The 26,706-nt window shown below is 40.5% G+C and overlaps 1 protein-coding gene and 1 pseudogene across 1 annotated transcript; both read right to left on the reverse strand.

Moving 5' to 3' along the window:
- Positions 1 to 6,241: 6,241 nt before the first annotated feature.
- Positions 6,242 to 8,926, reverse strand: LOC128044727 (T-cell surface glycoprotein CD1b-2-like). Its single transcript, XM_052637135.1, has 5 exons — positions 8,806 to 8,926; positions 8,285 to 8,551; positions 7,344 to 7,622; positions 6,847 to 7,125; positions 6,242 to 6,339 (listed from the first exon to the last, which is right to left on the reverse strand). The coding sequence occupies exons 1-5, from the start codon at positions 8,924 to 8,926 to the stop codon at positions 6,242 to 6,244; spliced, it is 1,044 nt and encodes a 347-aa protein (XP_052493095.1).
- A 3,588-nt stretch (positions 8,927 to 12,514) lies between these two features.
- On the reverse strand, positions 12,515 to 26,236 carry LOC128044836 (T-cell surface glycoprotein CD1b-2-like; annotated as a pseudogene).
- Between the last annotated feature and the right edge of the window lie 470 nt (positions 26,237 to 26,706).

Here is a 26,706-nt window from a genome sequence, read left to right on the forward strand (position 1 = left end):
AGGCCCTCCAATACTAGCAGGTAGTTTTGCTCCAGTTTCCTGTGGAGTCACTGCTCCTTTCCTCTGAGACTTGGTGCACACAAGGTTTTATTTGTGCCCTCCAAGCCTGATGTCTGTTTCCCGCAGTCCTATGGAAATCTTATAGTCAAATTCTGCTGTGCTTCAAGGTCAGATTCCCTGAGGATTCCCAGTCCCCTTATTGGATCCTCAGGCTGGGAAGCCTGACATGGGGATCTGAACCTTCACAACAGTGGGAGAACTTCTTTGGTATTATTGTTCTCCAGCTTGTGGGCCACCCACCCATTGGATATGGGATTTGATTTTATTGTGATTGTGCCCATTCTACCATCTCACTGTGGCTTCTTCTTTGTCTTTGGTTGTTCAACAGCTAGTTGTGATTTTGGTGCTCTTGCAGGAGGAGATGAGTACATGTTCATCTACTCCATCATCTTGAACCAGAAGAAATAATACTTTTTGTTTAATTTCTCTTTGAATCCCTCCTTATTTTCCTTGCCTTGCTGGATTAACTAGGACTCTTAATATTCTATTGAATGGTGAAGATTAAAGCAGGCAGACAACTTGTATTTGATTTTCACTGGAATGCTTTTAAACATTCACAATTGAAGTTACCTCATGTAGGCTATGTGTATTAATAGCTACATTTGACAATACAGTGAAAATTTCCTTTTGTTCTGAGTTAGTAATGTTTTATCAGAATGGACATTTAAAGGTATCAAATGCTTTTTCTATAACTTTGGAGATGATTATATGGTTATATTTCCTTAATTTTTTAAAGAAAGGGATTCTATCAAGTGATTTTTTTATTGGTAAATAATTTTTCCATTTGCTGGATAAATGCCACTTCATGTAGTGCTGGTTTCTGTTTGCAAGTATTTTATTTGAGTTTATATAGAGATAGTTTCTAAATAAATGTGCATAAATGAGATTTGCTATTAGCTACTAGTTTAATATTTGCTTGTTTTTTTCCTGGAAAAAATCTTGCTGGCTTCGATATAATGAAAATATTGCCTCCTAAAATCAGTCGTAATCATTTTCCATCTTTTTCTCTACCTAGAACAATGTGCATGAAGTACAACTACCTGCCATTCCCTGTAGTCTGGATTTAGGACCTGCACAACTAGTAAAAACGTTAACGGCTTGTTTATTTCCTTTAACAGTTACTTATATGTTCATATTTTCTTCCTTTACTGGGAGGTTTTCAAAATAAAATTTTATCTATAACAAATACATTGATATAAAATATACACAGCATTTTCTTATTTTAGCTTCTGTATTATGCAGTAATATGTCTACTTTTCTAAAACTTATTACTCTTTTCATTAGCTCTGAGACAGGTTTTAATGTTTTTATTAATTTTCTCAAGCAGTGTGTTCCTTAAGTGTTGTGCCACCTTTATCTAATTTTTGTTTTTGTTTTTTTTTTTCACTTTTCTATGGTTAAATTTTTATTGATCATGTTCCTATAGCTTCCTCAATTAAAATCTTAGCTTATATGCTTGCTTTTGGTCTGTCTTATTTACAAATAAATAACTTTAAATCTGTTCATCTTTCTATATGTATCACTTTAAAATCATGTATGAACTTCTACATGAACTTTTTTTTTTTTCATATAGAAAAAGATGTGCGCCCACCTATGCACAAACAATGCATGGTAATAAGACTGCAAAAACTAATCCTTAGTGACCACTGTTTAAAAATCCAGAAAAGCAGAAAGTAGAAAGGTATGAGTGAAGATGGTCCATCTCTAAGTTCCATGTTAAACACTGAGGCACTGAATGTATGAATCACCACAGAAAATTGAACAAAGCATAAATCAGTCACCTCTGAAACTTATAGACCACAACAATTATCAGACTGACCAAAGAATGTTTCTAGATACCAAACTAGAGTCATACAGAAAGTAGATTTCAAAGCAAGAATGGCTAATACTAATTTCCTAGAAACATGATATACATTGGTTTTCCTTCATTCTTGCTCAAATTCCTCCTAATCTGTTTCTCCTGCCTATGATGAAACATATTTTTGTGTGCAGCTTTGGCCAGTGATCTTTTAAGAAAAAATTCTCTTTTCTATGCTTCCCAGAATTGTAAATCCCTGCACTCACAAATTCTACTTAATCCTTTGCAGAACTAATATATTTCTTATAAACTTGAAGCTTGCTGTTGACTTTATCAGTTAAGCTTCCTATCACATGTGAGAATATGAAAAATATTTTTTAATTCACCACAAACAATTAAAATAATCAACTAAAGAATACATAATTAAATGATTATAAATAATAAGTATGAATATTTATAAATGTGATGATGCAATGATGCATTAAATCTTCTCTCATTTACAAAGCTGACTACAGCCATCTGGTCACATGCCTGGGTTTCCTTTAAAAAAAATAAAGAATCTTATACATGCCATTATATATGAAATGAATCACCAGTCCAGGTTCGATGCATGATACTGCTTGCTTGGGACTGGTGCACTGGCACGACCCAGAGGGAGTGTACCGGGAGGGAGGAGGGAGGGGGTTTCAGGATGGGGAACATGCGTATACCTGTGGTGGATTCATATTGATGTATGGCAAAACCAATTCAATATTGTAAAGTAATTAACCTCCAATTAAAATAAATAAATTTATATTTAAAAAAGAAATTTAGAACAAAATTAAACTCTAATTAATAAAATACTAACATACACTTTTACTATTCAACACAACTTCACACTTTAACATCTCATCTTCCAACTTGTTCAAGTTACTTTTCTATCAAGTAATCAGGAGATAGACCTTAGGTGGGAGGGCCACAATAATTCAGAATTTTACATGTTTTCACAATGGAGCCCATTTGTCATCCTTTACTTACTCACTTCTGTGGTCTGCCTACTAATTTGGACAATACAGCCAACTTTTCCCAACTGTGAAATGCCAGGTTTTTCAACTTCTATTTTCTTCCCAGTGTAATTACAAACCTGCCTCACATTTTTTTAATTAATAATTTATTTTATTGGAAGATAAGCACTTTACAATATTGTAATGGTTTTTGCCATACACCAACATGAATCAGCCATGGGGGCACATGGGTCCCCCCATCCTGGACCCCCTTACCACCTCCCCCCACCACCCCATCCCTCTGAGTTGTCCCAGAGCACTGGCTTTTGAGTGTCCTGCTTCATGCACCAAACTTGCACCAGTCATCTATTTTACATATGGCAATATACATGTTTCAGTGCTATTCTCTCAAATCGTACCACCTTCACCTTCTCCCACAGATTCCAAAAGTCTGTTCTTTACATTGGTGACTCTTTTGGTCCCTTACATAAAGGATTGTCATTATCATCTCTCTAAATTCCATATTATGCATTAATATATAGTATTTTTATTTCTTTTTCTGACTCACTTCATTCTGTATAATAGGCTCCAGTTTCATCCACCTCATTAGAACTGACTCAAATGCATTCCCTTTTATAACTGAGTAATATTCCATTGCGTATATGTACCACAATTTCCTTATCATTCATCCACTGATAGACATCTAGGTTGCTTCCATATCCTAGCTACTGTAAACAGTTCTGCAGTGAACAGTGGGGTGCATGTGTCCCTTTCATTTCTGGTTTCCTCAGTATGCATGCTCAGCAGTAGGACTGCTAGGTCACATGGCAGTTCTATTTCCAGTTTCTTAAGGAATCTCCACACTGTTCTCCATAGTGACTATACAAGTTTACATTCCCACCAACAGTGTAGAGGGCTCCCTTTTCTCCACACCCTCCACAGCTTTTGTTTCTAAACTTTTTGATGGCAGCCATTCTGACTGTCATGAGATGATACTGGAATGGCGTGCCATTTCCTCCTCCGGGGAGAGACATTTTGATGATGACCATTCTGACTGGAGTGAGATGATACTATATTGTGGTTTTGATTTGCACTTCCCTAATACATCACTGCAGAAGGTGATTGCAGCCATGAAATTAAAAGACGCTTCCTCCTTGGAAGGGAAGTTATGACCAACCTAGACAGCATATTAAGAAGCAGAGACATTACTTTGCCAACAAAGGTCCGTCTAGTCAAAGCTGTGGTTTTTCCAGTGCTCATGTAAGGATGAGAGAGTTGGACTGTAAAGAAAGCTGAGCGCCGAAGAATTGATGCTTTTGAACTGTGGTGTTGGAGAAGACTCTTGAGAGTCCCTTGGACTGCTAGGAGACCCAACCAGTCCATTCTAAAGGCGATCAGCCCTGGGTGTCCTTTGGAAGGAATGATGCTAATGCTGAAACTCCAATACTTTGGCCACCTCATGTGAAGAGGAAAAGACTCGGATGCTGGGAGGGATTGGGGGCAGGAGGAGAAGGGGACGACAGGGGATGAGATGGCAGGATGGCATCACCAACTCGATGGACATGAGTTTGGGTGAACTCTGGGAGTTGGTGATGGACAGGGAGGCCTGGTGTGCTGCAATTCACGGAGTCACAAAGAGTCGGACACGACTGAGCAAATGAACTGAACTGAACTGAACTGATGGCAAAGTTGTTCCAGCGTCTTGAAGAATCTTTCTGCCCCAACTAGAAATCAGCCATTTCTTCATGGTGCTTGGTTCCTTTAGTGTGAAAATATGTCAGAGCCATAATGTGAGCACTAAGTTTTGGTTTTGTGGCTTTTTAAGTGGTCAGGACATTTTTTAAGCCTAAATATTATGATTTTTTAATTATACTTGCAATTCAAGTTTAAGATTACAGAGTTTAATATTACATCTATCTCACATCAACTTCTCTAGACAGAAAATATTGGTTCCAAGTGACTTAACACAACTATATAATCACCTAAACTATATACTATCCACCTGTCCACCAATATACTATATGCTATCCACCTGTCCCACTGTATACTATATTTCCCTAGCCTATACAAACATGATAGTCTTACAATAACAGTAATAACTCTACCACTAGAAATAAGTTTTTGACAGGGATCCACTGAGAACAAGCCATTCTCTCAAGGAAGTATAAGTAGAAGGAAAAGAAAAGGAACTGCAATGTTCTGGGTACAGAGTAAAGTGAATCTCTGCACAGTGCCAGTCAAGGGAGAGTTACTTCCACTCTAACAGTAAGGAAGGCTATCCGGAGAAACAGACTGCTCAGCTGACCCTCGTAGTTAGAAAATCATCCAAATAAAGAGAATGAAATTATGTTAAAAATGCTCAGTAACTCTGCAGATACAATTACCTCAGCATAACTATAGTTAGTTCAATTTGAAACAATATTTCAGCAGAAGCAAAAAAAAAAAATAAGAAGTCAAAGGCATGTCACCATGAAGTTGTGTACATCATTTCATTTATTACAAGGTATATACTTTCTCACAAATCACATCTATGAAATCTGAGTGGATCCTGCTAGTGATATTGTCTCATAATAACAATTTTCATTTTTGTTTCTGCTAGGTTATAAATTATTATTTCTCTTACAACCCACAGGAACAATGATTTGATCAAATGTGATGATTATTTGATAAAATACAATGAGACTGACTCCTAGGCTGACAACTTGAGTTTCAGGGTTCCTGGATACTTATTCCAAACGGAAAAGGAGACATGGTCAGGGTTCACAAGCTATTCTAATGTGACCTGTTAAGAACACAAGCAAAAAAATGCTTAACTTAAGAGATATTTGTATACTATGTTCATAGAATCATTATTCACAACAGCTAAAATGTGAATTCACCCAAGTGTCTATTGAGAGATAAACAGGTAAACAAAACAACATTTAAAAAGAAAGAAATTCTAATACAGGCCACCACATGAATGAATTATGAGGACATAATGCTAGGTGGAACAAGCCATTCACAAAAAGACAAATGATTTCATTTCTATGAGGTACCTAGAGTAGACAGATTCATATAGACAGAAAGTAGAATGGTGGTTGGCAGCGTCTGAGGGAGAAAGGATTGGGGAAAGTGGTTGAATGGGCATAGACTTCTTGTTTTCCAAGATGAAAAGAATTTTAAGGATTGGCTTCATAAATGTGAACGTACTTAACTATATGTGTAAAAATGGCTATTGCGGTCAATTTTCCATGATATATTTTACTGCAATTTTTAAAAATAAACTTACCTACAGATGGGAGTTGGGGACAAAAGGGAAATGTTCTAGCAGAAATGTTGAGACTAAAGAGATGTAATATTAATAGATAAAAAGGAGGGAAAGAATAAAAGGATGGACAGAAAAAAAATTGAAAAAGAAAACTCACCAGCGTCTCCAAAGCCATAATGCAAGGCATATCAAAAGGATCAAGGAGGGCACTATTATTGCCACAAGTATCAAGCCAATGGATGTGGGGTGTTCTGGCAATTGGGAGAAGACAAAGGAATCTCACTTCAAACCCATTCTCTAGTTCTCCAAGCCTTCTTGCCCATCTGAGTGTCAGCACCATCATTAACTGCTTCCAATGCATGGGCAACTCTGGTTCCCTTTCTCATATTCCCAGAGGTCTTATACTCACAGTCACCCTTAATTTCTCCTTCTTGCTGAATCCCACTGAGACTACAGTGGGACTACTACTCTAGTAGTGAAGACTACTTCATTTTTATCTATTGTACAGCTTAGGTCAGCTATTTTCATACTTGTGGCACTGTAGTCCTAGAAATAAACTGCAAACTCTGTCCGTCTGACTCTCTCTCTTTCTGTCTCCCTGATTCTCTTTCCTCCCCACCTACCCTCTCGCCATGCATGCCTGTCTCCCTCCCTCCATCCTTCTCTCATCCATCAAACCCCTCCCCTTCCTTTGTCCCCCTCTCTGTTCTTGAGGACCATTTCCTCCCATTCCCAGTTGGGCCCCAGTTCCTTCTCACCCCAGTACAGGATGATGTCCTGGTCTCCTAGACTGCTGTGCTTCACTTGGCAACTCAGGCCAGCCGCCTCCCCAGCTGCCACATTTAGGGTTACTCGGAGATACCAAGTCCAGTCAGCATTGGGCATGATGTCTCCTTGCTGAGTGCCAGGCTGCTCCTGCTCACCCCTCATCCACATCACCCACACAGGTTTTGGGTAGAATCCTGAGACATGGCACACCAGCAGTAGGCGGCCAGGCCCAGGAGTGGGGCCACTGGACAGCCAGGCCTCAGGCTTCACTGGGGTAGAAAGGAGCAGTAGGAATGTCAGATTATGACTCTAATCCAGAGCCTGGGGAATCAGAAAAGCACAAATTTGGACAGTTGCCTCTTCCACTCCTATGGGCACCAAATGACTAAGTGATTAACCATTTCTCTATTTAGGTACTTCTCACTTTTGAATTTAAAGAAAGTGGTGGGAGGAGGAAAAGAAACATCTGAGAGAGCATAAGACTAACCTTGGCTCTGCAGTTCTGCCTTCCCTGCATCGAGGACACCCAGGAGATATCGAGGACAGGTTTCTGAGAGGAGCCTCTCAATGATATCGGAGATGCCTTGATACTGAGTCATGAGTGCACAAAACTTCTGCCCCCTGCTGCCGCTGTCTGGTACAGGCACACAGGAATGATTCTGGATCCTCCAAAGATCCAGTCCTCCTAAAGCTCCTCTCATAGAGCTTTCTATGGCCTTCCCAGAATGCAGCTCACAGCCTAATATGATCTGGATCACAAAGGGGTCTGTGTAAAGGAAAAATGAGACAAGTTATTAAAAAAGCAAACAGGAAAGAAAGAGATGAGATAAAGGCATAGGACTTTTTACTTTAGTGGCGACAAGTTGAGAGGTGAAATTATTGACATAAAACCAATTGCAGTATTCAAGACTTCTCAGACAGAGCACTGGGGAAAGGTATGCATATCATCAACGGTGGGTTTAGGCAGTTTTAAGGATGTAGAGTGGGCAAGAGGGGAGATGGGCAATGTGTGATGGAGTCAGAAGTGCAGCATTCCACGGTGGAGGGAAGGGTTACATGTAGAGAAGGGATCAGGCAGCAGATGCTTGAGGACATCAACTGGAGGAGTAGAAAGTCACACTTAAGTTCACTCAAGCACAGAGTAGGAAAAGGAGGTTCTTTCTTGGGGTTTTAGAGAAGCAAGTTACATAGACACAAACAAGAAATAACCACAAGAGTGGTCATGTACACAGAAGAGAGCAAGAAACAGGAAGAATCTCAGATACTGGGTGGAGGTATGGGGTCGGGGTTGAAGGCTACTCTGGACAAGTCTGTACATGCAATTGGATAAAGAATGGAGAAAGGGACCATCATCAGAGGGAGCAGTAGCCTGATACAAGAGTAAGAAAAGTCACTGAGAGTCTCTCCAGATCAGAGGAATATACTCACATTTAAACTGGAACACATTGACTCGATCCTGCACAGCCTGAGTGAAGAAAATGAAGTGGGTTCGGAAGATGTCCTCCAGCTCAGTCATCTCCTCATCACTAAAGTTGCCCTTGGACCAGGGCTTCAGGAAGATGGCAGTGCCCGAGTCACTCTCCCAGCCATGAATCTGCAAGTCACCCAACCAGCCTGAGCCTAGATTTTGAGCCCATGTGCTGTTGACAAAGGTTGAAATCTGCTTGAGATGGAAGGAGGTAGGCCCTTGGAACACTGTAGTGGTGGAAAGATAAGAAGAATGAGGGGGAAATGTGGCATCAGGATAGAATGAAAAAGAACCCAGAGTCTGAACAACAATACAGAGCTTGAAGCAGTCCCCTGCCCCCAAAGCTTCTGGCTCCATCTCCAGCCTCCAGAATAGGGGAGAGGGCTGGAGACAGCAGAGCCCAGACCCATAGTAGTAGGTGCGGCATGATTTTATCCAAAACTCCTGCACCTGTGCTGAGAGCAGCCAGAGTTATTCTTACCATCCTCATTGTCACCACCTGGGAGGATAACTCCAAGTAACAGAAGTAGTAGAAGAGGCATTTCACTGGGAAGTAGAACTTCTGACTCTCGGAGCTGGTATTTGATCTCTAATTTCAGCATTTTTTTTTTCAGTACTCTAAATTGACTTCCTCTCTTCCCCAACTGACAAATCTTTGACCCACATTGCACATCTCAGAAAAACTGTGCCTCCCACAGCTCTGAACTCCCACTCCACCTCATTTCCATTCTTTGGTCTTCATCTCCTTTACATGTACTAGCTTGGAAAATCTCCCTTGTGGTGCTGAAGAGTTATTTCACCTTCCCAATCCTTTATTTCCACATCTATTAAAGAAGAGGGTAATACTAAACAATTGCTGAACTTCCAGTCTCTTTTAATCTAGAAGCATTCCTTTGGTTGGTCCACCTATCTCATTCTCTCATACAGCAACTATAGCACTGACAGTGAGGCAGCAGTAACAGAGAGGCAGTGCAGGTAGTCTTGGAGAGAATGCCAAATGGATCCATGTGAGTGGCCACAGTACCCTGGTGCACATTCACAGAGAGACCACCTCTGAGAATGGAGATGCACAGGAGAAAGGGAGATTCTGAGAACCCCAGCCCCTATTTCTGGGAGTCAGATACTAGAACAGTAAACCTATGCTCTCTATACCATTTTTATCATCCCCAATAGTATCTCCTGCTTGGCTAATACTTGGCTAAATGTACTGACAGACTCACTAGGATACGAAGATGATGTCCAGGAAATATGGTACTCAGAGCTTGATCTTCACTCCACACTAATACTATAAAGGCTCCTCTGTCAATATGCCATGGTACCAAACGGAAAACCTGAGTGGGGAAAAAAAATTATTTCAAAATCTCAATTACTCCAATCAAGAGGATCAGTAAACAAGATCTTCCTTTACTGGTGAAAATTAGACTGAGATGGTAGAGATAAAAAGGTGACAATTTACCTCCAATTCCCTTAAGTTCCCTACAAAAATAAATACAACAAGTACCTTAAAGTCTACTCCAAAAAGGAAGACACACACGTCAGGTCCACAAGTAAGATTTCTGCAAGCCTGAGGACACCAGAGGACGTTCCACTGAAGTACAAGGCACTTGTTCATGTGAGCTGGTATCTAATGGTTGCCTGAGGACAGCTACTGAGCAATCCTACACAGTCTCAGTGGTGGTCACAGTATCTAAAGAGTATTAAAACTATATACACATGGAGTATGGATGTGAGAATTTCTTGACAGAGAGAAACGTTTAAGTGAAGTAAGTTAAGTGAAGTCGCTCAGTCATGTACGACTCTTTGCAACCCTGTGGACTGTAGCCCACCAGGCTCCTCCGTCCATGGGATTCTCCAGGCAAGAATACTGGAGTGGATTGCCATTTCCTTCTGCAGGGGGTTCCCAACCCAGGGATCGAACCCGGGTCTCCCGCATTGGAGGCAGACTCTGTAACCTCTGAGCCACCAGGGAAGCCACCAGGGAAAACGTTTAAGCCATGTAAGAAAACTAAAACCGACTTATTTCACAAAAGTAAGTGAAACTCAAGCTAGGTTTGTTTCATAAATGGCTCTGACAATCATAAAAGAAACAGAAGTCAACTACCTAAAAATGGCAAGAGAAACTTCTACGCTAGTAACCAATCATTGTAAAAATTAATAACTTCCTCATTTCTACTCTGTAAGTCATTCTGTAATTTCATGCCTCTGAACTTCACATCAATCTTTTAATTTGGAATCTCCCTATTTGTGAATTGTTTTTATATCCACAATAAACTCTTACTAAATATTACTCACTGATTTGGTGCTTTTAATTCTTTCATTTCTGGATTCTGGGCATGTTGATAAACTAAACAAAGGAAACTCAAGCAACTGTGTAGCCTCTGCTATAACTTTTGTTTTTAATGTTGTAATTTATACCATGTACCAAAAGTTAACTTCTAGATGTCCAAGCTGGATTTAGAAAAGGTAGGAGAACCAGAGATCAAATTGTTAACATCTGCTGGAACACAGATAAAGGAAGAGAACTCCAAAAAAAAAAAAAAGCATTAAAACTGCATACACATGGAGTACGGATGTGAGAATTTCCTTCTGCATCATTGAGGGTTTCCCTTATAGCTCAGCTGGTATAGAATCCACCTGCAATGCAGGAGACCTGGGTTCGATCCCTGGGTTGGGAGGATCACCCGGAGAAGGGAAAAGCTACCCTCTCCAGTATTTTGGCCTATACAGTCCATGGGGTGGCAAAGGGTCGGACACGGCTGAGCGACTTTCACTTTCTGCTTCATTGACTATGCTAAAGCCTTTGACTGTGTGGATCACAATTTTTTGAAAATTCTTCAAGAGATTATTTGAGAAACCTGTATGCAGGTCGAGAAGCAACAGTTAGAAAAGGACATGGAACAACAAACTGGTGAAAACTGGGAAAGGAGTACATCAAGCCTGTATGTTTTCAACCTGATTATTTAGCTTCTGTGCAGAGTACATCATACCAAAAGCCAGGCTGGATGAAGCACAAGTTTTAATCAAGATTGTCAGGAGAAATATCAATAACCTAAGATATGCAGATGACACTACCCTTATGGAAAAAGCAAAGTGCAACTAAAGAGTCTCTTGATAAAGGTGAAATAGGAGAGTGAAAAGGCTGGCTTAAAACTCAGTATTCAGGGGCAGTCCTAAGATGGTGGAGGAATAGGACAGGGAGACCACTTGCTCCCTCACAAATTCATCAAAAGAACATTTCAACGCTGAGTAAACTTCACAAAACAATTTCTGAATGCTGGCAGAGGATGTCAGGCACCCAGAAAAGCAGATCATTGTCTTCAAAAACAGGTAGGAAAAAATATAAAAGACATAAAAAGAGACAAAAGAGGTAGGGAGGGAGCTCCGTCCAAGGAAGGGAGTCTTAAATAGAGACTTACCATTTCAAACACCAGGAAACACTCTCGCTGCTGAGTCTGTGGCAAGCCTTGGAAGCACAGAGGGCAACATAACAGGGAGGAAAATTAAATAAATAATTTAAACCAACAGATTACAAGCCCAATGGTAACTCCCCCAGTGGACAAGCAGCTCAGACGCCTGCATCTGCCACTAGCAACCGAGGGCTGGGCAGGGAGGTGCCAGCTGCAGTGCTTTTTAAGAATCTGGCCAGAATGCCCCGAGTGTAACCAGAGCAAACTAACTTGGGCTAGCAAAACAGACTGTGGGATACCTACCACGCAAAAAGCTCTAACATAAGACACTGCCAGGACCTCACACAGAACAAAGGATGGAACAGAATTAGCTGGCTGCAAACCATCCATCCCTGGTGACAACAGCCAGAGCATGAAGGGCCAGAAGGGGGCAATTGCAGCCCCAGAGAGACATTACCAAACTGCAGTCAAGCTTGTTTGCTAACTAAGACTTCTTGGGGTTCTGGACAGTCACCATCCGCCTAAGAAGGGGTGCCAGTTGTACACCCAGAAAACTGAGCAGCAGGGACAGGAAAGGCGATAAGTCACGGCGACTGTGCTCACCAAAACCCGACCTGCTCAGACCTGGGAAGGGCACAAAACGCAGGCCCAACCGAGTCTGCACCTCTGAGGACTACCTGAGTGCCTGAGCCTGAGCGGCTGAGACTGGGGAGGTGCATGCAGCCCTGAGCCAGCCTCAGATGGTTCCCGGTGGAGCAACCTAGAGCCTGAGTGGAGTGCGCCGTGAGCAGGGGCAGGCCCAGCGTGGCTGAGACACTAGGAACACACGCCAGTGTTATTTGTCTTCAGCATCCCTCCCTCTCCACAGCGTGACTGAACAAGTGAGCCTAAAAAAGAAAAGAAAAAGACTGTCCACCACCACCCCCTTATGTCAGGGTGGAAAACAGACACTGAAGAGACCAGCAAACAGAAGAAGATAAAACAGAGGGAACCGCCTTGGAAGTGACAGGTGCAATAGATTAATACCCTGTCGTTAGTACCGACTACAAAGGAAGGGGCCTATAGATCTTGAGAAATATAAGTTGGTTGAAGGAACTATCCGAAAATGAACTGAACCCATACTGCCCACAACAACACTAGAGAAAGTCCCAGATATACCTTTACTAATTTTACAATCATTCTTTTTTTGTTGTTGTTTATTTGGTTTTTCTTCTTTTCTTTTTCTTTTTTTTATTTTAATATTTTTTAATTTTTAAGTTCTCTATTTCTCCTTTAATTTTTATTTTTATAACCTACTATTACTATTCAAAAAAAAGACTCTATTTCTAAAGCAAACGCCGTGTGTGTGTGTGTGTGTGTGTGTGTGTGTGTGTATACTATATATATATAGTGTGTGTGTGTGTGTGTGTGTGTAGTTGTGGTGGTTTTTTCTTTTTAATAATTCTTGTGACTTTGTTTTTTTTCTTTTCTTTTTCCTTTTCTTTCTTCTTCTTCTTTTCTTTAATATTGTATTTTTGAAAATCCAACCTCTACTCTAGATTTCTAATCTTTGCTTTTTGGTAATTGTTATCAATTTTGTGCCTTTAAAAACCCAATCTTCAGTGCCCATTTTTACTTGAGAGCAAGATTACTGGCTTGACCACTTTCTCCTCCTTTGGACTCTCCTTTTTCTCGACCAGGTTGTCTCTGTCTCCTCCCTCCCCCTTCTCTTCTCTACCCAACTCTGAATCTCTGTGTGTTCCAGACAGTGGAGAACACTTAGGGAACTGGTTACTGACTGGATCTGTGTCTCTCCTTTTCATTTCCCTCTTTTATACTCCTCGCCACCTCTGTCTCCGTCCTCCCTCCTCTCTTTTCTATATAATTCCATGAACATCTCTGAGTGGTCCAGACAGTGGAGTGCACATAAGGAAGTGATTACTGGCTAGCTTGCTCACTCTTCTTCTGACCCCACCTCATCTCATTCCAGTCACCTCTAACTACCCCCTCCCTCTTCTCTTCTCCATGTAACTCAGTGAACTTCTCTGGGTGTCCCTCAATGTGGAGAAACTTTTCATCTCTAACCTAGATGTTTTATCATTGGTGCTGTGTAGATGGAGAAATCTTGAGGCTACTGTAAAAATAAAACTGAAAACCAGAAGCAGAAGGCTTAAGTCCAAATCCTGAGAACATCAGAGAACTCCTGACTCCAGGGAACATTAAGCAATAGTTGTTCATCAAACACCTCCATACCTACACTGAAACCAAGCACCACCCAAGGGCCAACAAGTTCCAGAGCAAGATATACCATGCAAATTCTCCAGCAACACAGGAACACACCCCTGAACTTCAATATACAGGCAGCTCAAAGTTGCTGCAAAACCATTGACATCTCATAACTCATTACTAGACACTTCATTGCACTCCAGAGAGAAGAAATCCAGCTCCACCCACCAGAACTCCGACACAAGCTTCCCTAACCAAGAAACCTTGACAAGCACCTGATACAACCCTACCCACAGTGAGGAAACTCCATACTAAAGAGAACTCCACAAACTGCCAGAATACAGAAAGGCCACCCCAAACGCAGCAATATAACCAAGATAAAGAGACAGACAATACCCAGCAGGTAAAGGAACATGATAAATGCCCACCAAACCAAACAAAAGAGGAAGAGATAGGGAATCTACCAGACAAAGAATTCCAAATAATGACAGTGAAAATGATTCAAAATCTTGAAATCAAAATGGAATCACAGATAAATAGCCTGGAGTCAAGGATTGAGAAGATGCAAGAAAGGTTTAACAAGGACCTAGAAAAATTAAAAAGAGTCAATATATAATGAATAATGCAATAAATGAGGTCAGAAACACTCTGGGGGCAACAAATAGTAGAAAAACGGAAGCAGAAGATGGGATTAGTGAAATAGAAGATAGAATGGTAGAAATAAATGAATCAGAGAGGAAAAAAGAAAAACGAATTAAAAGAAATGAGGACAATCTCAGAGACCTCAAGGACAATATGAAACGCTCCAACATTCGACTTATAGGAGTTCCAGAAGAAGAAGACAAAAAGAAAGACCATGAGAAAATACTTGAGGAGATAATAGTTGAAAACTTCCCTAAAATGGAGAAGGAAATAATCACCCAAATCCAAGAAACCCAGAGAGTTCCAAACAGGATAAACCCAAGGCGAAACATGCCAAAACACATATTAATCAGATTAACAAAGATCAAACACAAAGAGCAAATATTAAAAGCAGCAAGGGAAAAGCAACAAATAATACACAAGGGATTCCTATAAGAATAACTGCAGATCTCTCAATAGAAACTCTTCAGGCCAGGAGGGAATGGCAAGACATACTTAAAGTGATGAAAGAAAATAAGCTACAGCCCAGATTACTGTACCCAGCAAGGATCTCATTCAAATATGAAGGAGAAATCTAAAGCTTTACAGACGAGCAACAGCTTAGAGAATTCAGCACCACCAAACCAGCTCTCCAACAGCTAAAGGATCTTCTCTAGACAGGAAACACAAAAAGGGTGTATAAACCTGAACCCAAAACAATAAAGTAAATGGCAACGGGATCATACTTATCAATAATGAACTTAAACGTAAATGGGTTGAATGCCCCAACCAAAAGGTAAAGACTGACTGAATGGATAGAAAAACAAACCCCTATATATGTTGTCTAGAAGAGACTCACCTCAAAACAAGGCACACATACAGACTGAAAGTGAAGGTCTGGAAAAAGATATTCCACGCAAATAGAGACCAAAAGAAAGCAGGAGTAGCTATACACATATCAGATAAAACAGACTTTAAAACAAAGGCTGTGAAAAGTGATGTAGAAGGCCACTACATAATGATCAAAGGATTAATCCAAGAAGAAGATATAACAATTATGAATATATATGCACCAAACATAGGAGCACCGCAATATGTAAGACAAATGCTAACAAGTATGAAAGGGGAAATTAACAATAACACAATAATAGTGGGAGACCTCATACCCCACTCACACCGATGGACAGATCAACTAAACAGAAAATTAACAAAGAAACACAAACTTTAAATGATACAATAGACCAGTTAGACCTAATTAATATCTATAAGACATTTCATCCTAAAACAATAAATTTCACCTTTTTCTAAAGTTTTCACGGAACCTTCTCCAGGATAGATCACATCCTGCGCCATGAATCTAACCTTGATAAATTCAAAAAAACTGAAATCATTCCAAGCATCTTTTCCAGCCATAATGCAGTAAGATTAGATCTCAATGATACGAGAAAAACTATTACAAATTCCAACATATGGAGGCTGAACAACACGCTTCTGAATAACCAACAAATCACAGAAGATATCAAAATATGCATAGAAACAAATGAAAGTGAAAACACAACAACCGAAAACCTGTGGGACACTATAAAAGTAGTGCTAAGGGAAAGTTCACAGCAATACAGCATACCTCAAGAAACAAGAAAAAGTCGATAAATAATCTAACTCTACACCTAAAGCAACTAGAAAAGGAAGAAATGGAGAACCCCAGAGTTAGTAAAAGGAAAGAAATCTTAAAAATTAGGGGAGAAATAAATGCAAAAGAAACAAAAGAGACCATAGCAAAAATCAACAAAGCCAAAAGCTGGTTCTTTGAAAGAATAAATAAAACTGACAAACCATTAGCCAGACTCATCAAGAAACAAAGGGAGAAAAATCAAATCAATAAAAGTAGAAATGAAAATGGAGAGATCACAACAGACAACACAGAAATACAAAGGATCATAAGAGACTACTATCAGCAATTATATGCCAATAAAATGGACAATGTGGAAAAAATGGACAAATTCTTAGAAAAGTACAACTTTCCAAAACTGAACCAGGAGGAAATAGAAAATCTTAACAGACCCATCACAAGCACCCAAATTGAAACTGTAATCAGAAATCTTCCAGCAAATGAAAGCCCAGGTCCAGACAGCTTCAAAACTGAATTCTACCAAAAATTTAGAGAAGAGCTAACACCTCAGTTCAGTTAAGTTCAGTCACTCAGTGGTGTCCAACTCTTTGCGAACCCATGAATCGCAGAACACCAGCCCTCCCTGTTCATCACCAACTCCCAGAGTTCACCCAGACTCATGTCCATCGAGTCAGTGATGCCATCCAGCCATCTCATCCTCTGTCGTCCCTGTCTCCTCCAGCCCCCAATCCATCCCAACATCAAAGTCTTTTCCAATGAGTCAACTCTTCGCATAAGATGGCCAAGTACTGGAGTTTCAGCATTAGCATCATTCCTTCCAAAGAAATCCCAGGCCTGATCTCCTTCAGAATGGACTGGTTGGATCTCCTTGCAGTCCAAGGGACGCTCAAGAGTCTTCTCCAACACCACAGTTCAAAAGCATCAATTCTTCAGCGCTCAGCCTTCTTCACAGTCCAACTCTCACATCCATGCATGACTACTGGAAAACCATAGCCTTGACTAGACGGACCTTAGTCGGCAAAGTAATGTCTCTGCTTTTGAATATGCTATCTAGGTTGGTCATAACTTTTCTTCCAAGGAGTGAGCATCTTTTAATTTCATGGCTGCATTCACCATCTGCAGTGATTTTGAGCCCCAAAAATAAAGTCTGACACTGTTTCCAATGTTTCCCCATCTATTTACCATTGGAGTGATGGGACCAGATGCCATGATCTTCGTTTTCTGAATGTTGAGCTTTAGGCCAACTCTTTCACTCTCCTCTTTCACTTTCATCAAGAGGCTTTTTAGCTCCTCTTCACTTTCTGCCATAAGGGTGATGTCATCTGCATATCTGAGATTATTGATATTTCTCCCGGCAATCTTGATTCCAGCTTGTGTTTCTTCCAATCCAGCGTTTCTCATGATGTACTCTGCATATAAGTTAAATAAGCAGGGTGACAATATACAGCCTTGACGTACTCCTTTTCCTATTTGGAACTAGTCTGTTGTTCCATGTCCAGTTCTAACTGTTGCTTCTTGGCCTGCATACAGATTTCTCAAGAGGCAGGTGGTCTGGAATACCCATCTCTTTCAGAATTTTCCACATTTTCTTGTGATCCACACAGTCAAAGGCTTTGGCATAATCAATAAAGCATAATAGATATTTTTCTGAAACTCTCTTGCTTTTTCCATGATCCAGCGGATGTTGGCAATTTGATCTCTGGTTCCTCTGCCTTTTCTAAAACCAGCTTGAACATCAGGGAGTTCATGGTTCACATATTGCTGAAGCCTGGCTTGGAGAATTTTGAGCTAACACTTATCCTAATCAAATTCTTCCAGAAAACTGTGGAGGAAGGTAAACTTCCAAACTCATTCTATGAGGCCACCATAACTCTAATACCAAAACCTGACAAAGACGCCACACAAAAAAGGAAATCTACAGGCCAATATCACTGATGAACATAGATGCAAAAATCCTTAACAAAATTCTAGCAATCATAATCCAACAATACATTAAAAATATCATACACCATGACTAAGTGAGCTTTATCCCAGGGATGCAAGGGTTCTTCAATATCCACAATTCAATAAATGTAATTCACCACGTTAACAAATTGAAAAATAAAAGCCATATGATTATCTCAATAGAAGCAGAGAAATCCTTTGACAAAATTCAACATCCATTTATGATAAAAAACTCTCCAGAAAGTAGGAATAGACAGAAAATACCTCAACATAATAAAAGCTATATGCGACAAACCCACAACAAACATTATCCTCAATGATGAAAAATTGAAAGCATTTCCCCTAAAGTCAGGAACAAGACAAGGGTGCCCACTTTCACCGCTACTATTCAACATAGTTCTGGAAATTCTGGCCACATCAATCAAAGCAGAAAAAGACATAAAAGGAATCCAAATTGTAAAAGAAGAAGTAAAACTCTCACTGCAGATGACATGATCCTGCACAGAGAAAACCCTGAAGTCTCCACCAGAAAATGACTAGAGCTAATCAATGAATATAGTAAAGTTGCAGGATATAAAATCAACACACAGAAATACCATGTATTCCTATACACTAATAATAAGAAAGTAGAAAAAGAAATTAAGGAAACAATTCCATTCACTATTTCAATGAAAAGAATAAAATACTTGGGAATATATCTACCTAAAGAAACTAAAGATCTATATATAGAAAACTATAAAACGCTGATGAAGGAAATCAAAGAGGACACTAATAGATGGAGAAATATACCATGTTCATGGATCGGAAGAATCAATATAGTGAAAATGAGTATACCACCCAAAGCAATCTACAAATTCAATGCAATCCCTATCAAGCTACCAGCGGTATTTTTCACAGAGCTAGAACAAATAATTTCATAATTTGTATGGAAATACAAAAAACATCGAATAGCCAAAGCATTCTTGAGAAGGAAGAATGGAACTGGAGGAATCAACTTGCCTGACTTCAGGCTCTACTACAAAGCCACAGTCATCAAGACAGTATGGTACTGACACAAAGACAGAAATATAGATCAATGGAACAAAATAGAAAGCCCAGAGATAAATCCACGCACCTATGGACACCTTATCTTCGACAAAGGAAGCAAGAATATACAATGGAGTAAAGACAATCTTTTTAACAACTGGTGCTGGGAAAACTGGTCAACCACTTGTAAAAGAATGAAACTAGATCACTTTCTAACACCGCACACAAAAATAAACTCAAAATGGATTAAAGATCTAAATGCAAGACCAGAAACTATAAAACTCCTAGAGGAGAACATAGGCAAAACACTCTCTGACATAAATCAAAGCAGGATCCTCTATGATTCACCTTCCAGAATACTGGAAATAAAAGCAAAAATAAACAAATGGGATCTAATTAAAATTAAAAGCTTCTGTACAACAAAGGAAACTATAAGCAAGGTGAAAAGACAGCCTTCTGAATGGGAGAAAATAATAGCAAATGAAGCAACTGACAAAGACCTAATCTCAAAAATATACAAGCAACTCCTGCAGCTCAATTCCAGAAAAATAAATGACCCAATCAAAAAATGAGCCATAGAACTAAATAGACATTTCTACAAAGAAGACATACAGATGGCTAACACACACATGAAAAGATGCTCAACATCACTCATTATCAGAGAAATGCAAATCAAGACCACAATGAGGTACCATTTTACACCAGTCAGAATGGCTGCGATCCAAAAGTCTGCAAGCAATAAATGCTGGAGAGGGTGTGGAGAAAAGGGAACCCTCTTACACTGTTGGTGGGAATGCAAACTAGTACAGCCACTATGGAGAACAGTGTGGAGATTCCTTAAAAAACCGGAAATAGAACTGCCTTATGACCCAGCAATCCCATTGCTGGGCATACACACTGAGTAAAGCAGAATTGAAAGAGACACGTGTACCCCAGTGTTCAACGCAGCACTGTTTATAATAGCCAGGACATGGAAGCAACCTAGATGTCCATCAGCAGATGAATGGATAAGAAAGCTGTGGTACATATACACAATGGGTTATGACTCAGCCATTAAAAGAATACATTTGAATCCGCTCTAATGAGGTGGATGAAACTGGAGCCAATTATATAGAGTGAAGTAAGCCAGAAAGAAAAACACCAATACAGTATACTAACACATATATATGGAATTTAGAATGATGGAATGATAACCCTGTATGTGAGACAGCAAAAGAGACACAGATGTAAAAACAGACTTTTGGACTCTGTGGGAGAGGGAGGGGGTGGGATGATTTGGGAGAATGGCATTGAAACATGTATACTATCATGTAAAAAATGAATCGCCAGTCTAGGTTCGATACAGGATACAGGATGCTTGGGGCTGGTGCCCTGGGAAGACCCAGAGAGATTATATGGGGAGGGTGGTGGGATGGGAGTTCAGGGTTGGGAACTCATGTGCTCCTGTGGCAGATTCATGTCGATGTGTGGCAAAACCAATACAGTATTATAAAGTAAAAAATAAATTAATTAAAAAATAATTAAAAAATCAATATTCAGAAAACTAAGATTATGGAAGCTGTTCCCATCACTTGACAGCAAATGGATGGGGAAAAATGGAAACAGTGACAGATTTCATTTTCTTGGGCTCCAAAATCACTGGACGATGACTGCAGGCACAGAATTGAGACACTTGCCCTTGGAAGAAAAGCAATGACAAACCTAGACAGCATATTGAAAAGAAGAGACATCACCTTGACAACAAATGTCTGTATTGTCTAAGTCATGGTTTTTCAAGTAGTCATATACAAATGTGAGATTTGGACCACAAAGAAAGCTGAGTGCCTAAGAATTGATGCTTTCAAACTGTGGTGCTGAAGAAGACTCTTGAGAATCCCTTGGACAGCAAAGAGATCAAACCAGTGTATCGTAAAAGAAACCAACCTTGAATATTCATTGGAAGGATGGATGCTGAAGCTGAAGCTGAAGCTCCTATACTTCGGCCACTTGATGTGAAGAGTCGACTCATTGGAAAAGACCCTGATGCTGGGAAAGATTGAGAGCAAGAGGAGAAAGGGGCAACACAGGATGAGATGATTGGATAGCATCACTGATTAAATGGACATGAATTTGAGCAACCTCCAGATTTGTGATGAACAGGGAAGCCTGGTGTGCTGCAGTCCATGAGGTCACAATGAGTCGGACAGGACTGAGAGACTGAACAACAACGACAATGTACGGATGTAAGAGTGGGACTGTTCAGAAGGTTGAGTGACAAAGAATTGATGTTTTCTAACTGAAGGGCTGAATAAGACTCTTGAGAGTTCCTTGGACTGCAAGGAGATCAAACCAGTCAGTCTTAAAGGAAGTCAACCCTGAATATTTATTGGATAGACTGATGATGAAGCTGAAGCTCCAGCACTTTGGCCACCTGATGGAAGGAGCCGATGAATTGGAAAAGACTCTGATGCTGGGAAAGATGGAAGGCAAAAGGAGAAGGGAGTGGCAGAGGATGAGATGATTAGATAGCTTCACTGATTCAATGGACATGAATTTGAGCAATCTCCAGGAGACCGAGAAGGACACTGAAGCCTGGCATGCTGCAGTCTGTGGGGTCACAAAGATTCAACACAACTTAGCTATTAAACAACAACATCAAATCCTAGCCATTGTTCTCTTGAGACTCAAACTGTCCCAACTATTTCATGGGGGTTTTTTCAACCCAGACGCTTATGAATCCTTTTGTCATACATTTATCATTGAGCTTCCGTTTACCTTCTAATATGGCAAAGGTGTTCCAGACTCTTGGAGAAACTTCCTGCTCCAAACTATATATCAGCCATTTCTCCAAGGTACTTTGGTTCCTTGTAGCGGGAAAATACTATGTGAAAGCCTTAATTTGAGTTCTAAGCCTTCATTTTAGGGTTGTTTTAAGTGGCCAGGACCCTTTTTTTAAGTCTTATTAGTATGATTTTTTATCTATACTTGCAATTCAAGTTTAAAACTACAGAGTTTTACTCATTTCCTCACATCAACTTCTCCACATAGAAAAGTTCTAGTTTCCTGTGAATCAACACAATTATGTACTCACTTAAACCCACTATATATTATATTCCATACTATCCACCTGTCTCACTATACACCATATCTCAGTAGCCTGTACACACAAGATAGCTTTAGAATAACAATAAAAACACTACACACAAAAACATCATTTGGGCCAGAGATCCACCAAGAACAAGCTCTTCTCTCAAGGAAGTTATAAGTAGAAAGAAAAGAAAAACAATAAGAACCATAGTGTTCTGGGTATGAGTAAAGTGGATCTATGCAAGATACCAGTCAAGAGAGGGTTACTTCCACTGTAGCACTAAGGAAGGCTTTCTGGAGAAACAAGCTGCTCAGCTAACCATTATAGGCAGAAAATCATCCAGGCCAAGATGGAGACATTTTGTTTTAAAATGCTCAGCAGCTCTGTAAATACAATTATCTCAGCATAATTACAGTTAGTTCAATTTGAAAAATGATATTTCAGCAGAAGCAAAAAAAAAAGTTTTAAATAAGAAGTCAAAGGCAAGTCACCATGCAGCTGTGTACATGATTTCATTTATTCCCAGGTATGTACTTTCTCACAAATCACAACTATGAAATCTGAATGGATCCTGCTAGTGATATTGTCTCATAACAATTTTCATTTATGTTTCTGCTAGTGTATAAGTTATGACTTATCTTACAGGAACAATGATTTGATCAAATGTGATGATCATTTGAAAAAATATGGTGAGATTGATTCCTAGGCTGACAACTTGAGTTTCAGGGTTCCTGGATAGTTATTCCAAATGGTAAAAGAGACATTCAGGGATCATGAGATATTCTGAAATGACCTGTTAAGAACACAAGCAAAAAATTGCTCTTAAGTGATATTTGTACACTATGTTCATAGCAGCATTATTCACAACAGGAAAAAGGTGACTGTTGAATTAACCTAAGTGTCTGTTGAGAGATCAACAGGTAAACAAAGCAATCTTTAACAGGAGAGAAATTCTAATACAGATCACCACATGAATGAATTATGAGGACATAATGTAATAACCATTCACAAAAAGGCAAACGATTCCATTTCTAGAGGTACCTAGAGAATAGAGATTCATGGAGACAGAAAGTCGAATGGTGGTTGCCAGGGTCTGAGGGAGCAAGGATTGGGGAAAGTGGTTTAATGGGCATAGACTTCTAGTTTTTCAAGATGAAAAGAGTTCTAGAGATTGGCTGCATAAAATGTGAATGTACTTAAGACTACTAAACTATATGTGTAAAAATGGCTAATGCAGTAAATTTTACATGATGTAATTTACTGTAATTTAAAAATAAATTTATCTACAAATGGAAATTGGGGAAACTTTCTAGTGGAAATATTGAGGCTAAAAAGGCATAATGTTAATAGATAAAACAGAGGGAAAAAATAAAATGATGGACAGAAAAGAGAGATTAAAAAATGAAAACTCACCAGCGTCTCCAAAACCATAATGCACGGCATATAGAAAGGATCAAGGAAGGCACTATTATTGCCACAAGTATCAAGCCAATGGATGCGGGGTGTCCTGGCAACTGGGAGAAGACAAAGGGATATCACTTCAAACCCATTCTCTAGTTCTCCAGGCCTTCTTGCCCACCCAAGTGTCAACACCCACTTTTGTGCTTACCTGCTTTTGATGATTGGACATCTCTGATTCCCTTTCTCATATCCCCAGATGTCATATTCTCACAGCCACCCACAGTCTGTTCTTCTTGCCCCATCCCATCCAGTTTATAGTCCTTCATTCTTACCTATTGCCTGCCTTAGTTCAGCTATTTTCAGTCCTCTGGCACTGGAGTCCCAGAAATGAATCTCAAACTCTCTCTCTCTTTCTTTGTCTCTCCCTTCCTACCTCTTCCTCTGTCACTCTTTCTTCCCCTCTCCTTCCCTCCCTCCTTAGCTCATCCATCAAGTTTCTCCCCTTCCTCAGGAGTGCCCTCTGTTCTTGAAGACAACCTCCTCCCATCCCCACTTGGGCTCCAGTTCCTTCTCAGCCAAGTACAGGATGATGTCCTGGTCCCCTAGACTGCTGTGCTTCACTTGGCAACTCAGGCCAGCCACCTCTCCAGGTGCCACATTTAGGGTTACTCGGATATACCAAGTCCAATCAGCATTGGGCATGATGTCCCCTTGCTGAGTGCCAGGCTGCTCCTGCTCGCCCCTCATTCACATCACCCACAGAGGATTTGGGTAGAATCCTGAGACATGGCACACCAGCAGTAGGCAGCCAGGCCCAGGAGTGGGGCCACTGGACAGCCAGGCCTCAGGCTTCACTGGGGTAGGAAGGAGCAGTAAGAATGTCAGATTATGACTCTAATCCAGAGCATGGGATTCAGAAACACAAATTTGGATAGTTGCCTCTTCCACTCCTATGGGAATCAGATAACTTATTGATTAAACACCTCTCAACTTAGGTTTTCTCCACTTTTGAATTTAAAGAAGGTGGTGGGAGGTAAAATAGAAAAGTCTTGGGGAGAGAACAAGACTAACCTTGCTTCTGCAGGTCTGCTTTCCCTGCATCGAGGACACCCAGGAGATATCAAGGACAGGTTTCTGAGAGGAGCCTCTCAATGATATTGGAGGTGCCTTGATACTGAGTCATGAGTGCACAAAACTTCTGCCCCCTGCTGCCGCTGTCTGGTGCAGGCACACAGGAATCATTCTGGATCCTCACAAAATCCAGTCCTCCTAAAGCTCCTCTCAAAGAGCTTCCTACGGCCTCCCCAGAATGCAGCTCACAGCCTGCTATGACCTGGATCACAAAGGGGTCTGTGTAAAGGAAAACTGAGACAAGTTTTTAAAATGCAAACAATGAAGAAAAGGATGAGGAAAAGACATAGGCCTTTCGATTTTAGTGGCAAGAAAAGTCTGAGGTGTGAAATTATAACTCAAAAACCAATTGCAGTATTCAGGACTTTTCAGGAAGAAGAGCATTGGTTAGAGGTATGCCTATCATAAACGGTGGGGATGGGCTCTTTTAAGGATGCACAGTGGGCAAGAGGAGAGAAGAGGAGCAATGTGTGATGGAGTCAGGAGGGCAGCATTCCAGGGTGAAGGGGAAGGGTACACTGAGAGAGATTAGGCAGCAGATGCTGGAGGATATGAATCGGAGGATGGGGAAGTCATACTTTAGTTCATTCAGGCACACAGTAGGAAAACAAGTTTTTCCTAGGTTTTGAGAGTGGCAAGTGACATACATGCAAAACAGGAAGCAGCTACAAAGCAGAAACATCATCTGTTACACAAAAGTGCAAGAAACGGGATGAATCTGGGATCCTGGGTGGAGGTAAGGAGTCAGGGTTGGAGACTACTCTGGAGAGCTGTGTGCATGCAGTTGAGTAAAGAGGGAAGGAGTAGACCATGATCAGAGGAAACAGTAGCCTGACCAAGGGAGAGAAAAGTCATTGAGAGTCTCTCCAGATCAGAGGACTGTACTCACATTCCACCTGGAACTCACTGACATGGGCCTGCACAACCTGAGTGAATCCAATGAAGTAGACTCAGAATGGGTCCTGCAGCTCAGTCATCTCCTCATCACTAAAGTTCCCCTTGGACCAGGACTTCAGGAAAACGGTAGTGCCCAAGTCAGAGTCCCAGCCTTGAATTTGCAAATCATCCAACCAGCCTGAGCCTTGGTATTGAGCCCAGGAGCTGTTGGCAAAGGTCCAAATAGGGATGATATGGTAGGAGGTTGGCCACTGGAACACTGTGTTGGTGGAAGGTTGAAAAGAATGAGGAAAAATGTAGAGTCAGGATGGAATGAAAAAGCACCCAGAGTCAGAACAATATAGAGCCTGAAACAGTTCTCTTCCCAAGGCTTCTGGCTCCACCCCCAGCCTCCAGAATAGGGGAGAGGGCTGGAGACAGCAGAGCCCAGACCCTTAGCAGTAGGTGCAGCATGCTTTTATCCAGAACCCCTGCACCTGTGCTGGGAGCAGCCAGAGTTACTCTTACTGTCCTTATTGTCACCACCTGGGAGGATAACCGCTAACAATAGAAGAGGTAGAAGCAACATTTCACTGGGAAGTAGAACTTCTGATGCTCAGAGCTGGTATTTAATCCCTTATTTCAGCAAGCCTTTTTTTCAGTACTCTAAAGTGACTTCCTCTCTCCCCCAGCTGAAAAATCTCTGACCCAAATTGCACATCTCAGAAAAACTGTACCTTCCACAGCTCTAGACTCCCACTCTGCGTCTCATTTCTGTTCCATGAACTCAGTCTCCTTTATACTTACTACCTTGGAAAATGCAAATGATGATGAAAGGTTATTTCACCGTCCGAATTCTTATTTCCACATCTCTGAAATAAGAGGATAATATTAAACAATTTCTCAGTTTCCAGTCTTTTTAATCTAGAATACCTTTGGCTTCTCTATCTTGTTCTCTCTCCCCATTGCCGTCTCACCGCTGGCACTTTGTCATTACCTCTTCCCAACATCTCAATGGCCCTTCTTTCTTATCTCATTCTTCTTACCTGGCTTTTTAATTCCACGTTAAATTTT

This window comes from Budorcas taxicolor, chromosome 3, assembly GCF_023091745.1.
Source record: "Budorcas taxicolor isolate Tak-1 chromosome 3, Takin1.1, whole genome shotgun sequence".
Classification (NCBI taxonomy): domain Eukaryota; kingdom Metazoa; phylum Chordata; class Mammalia; order Artiodactyla; family Bovidae; genus Budorcas; species Budorcas taxicolor.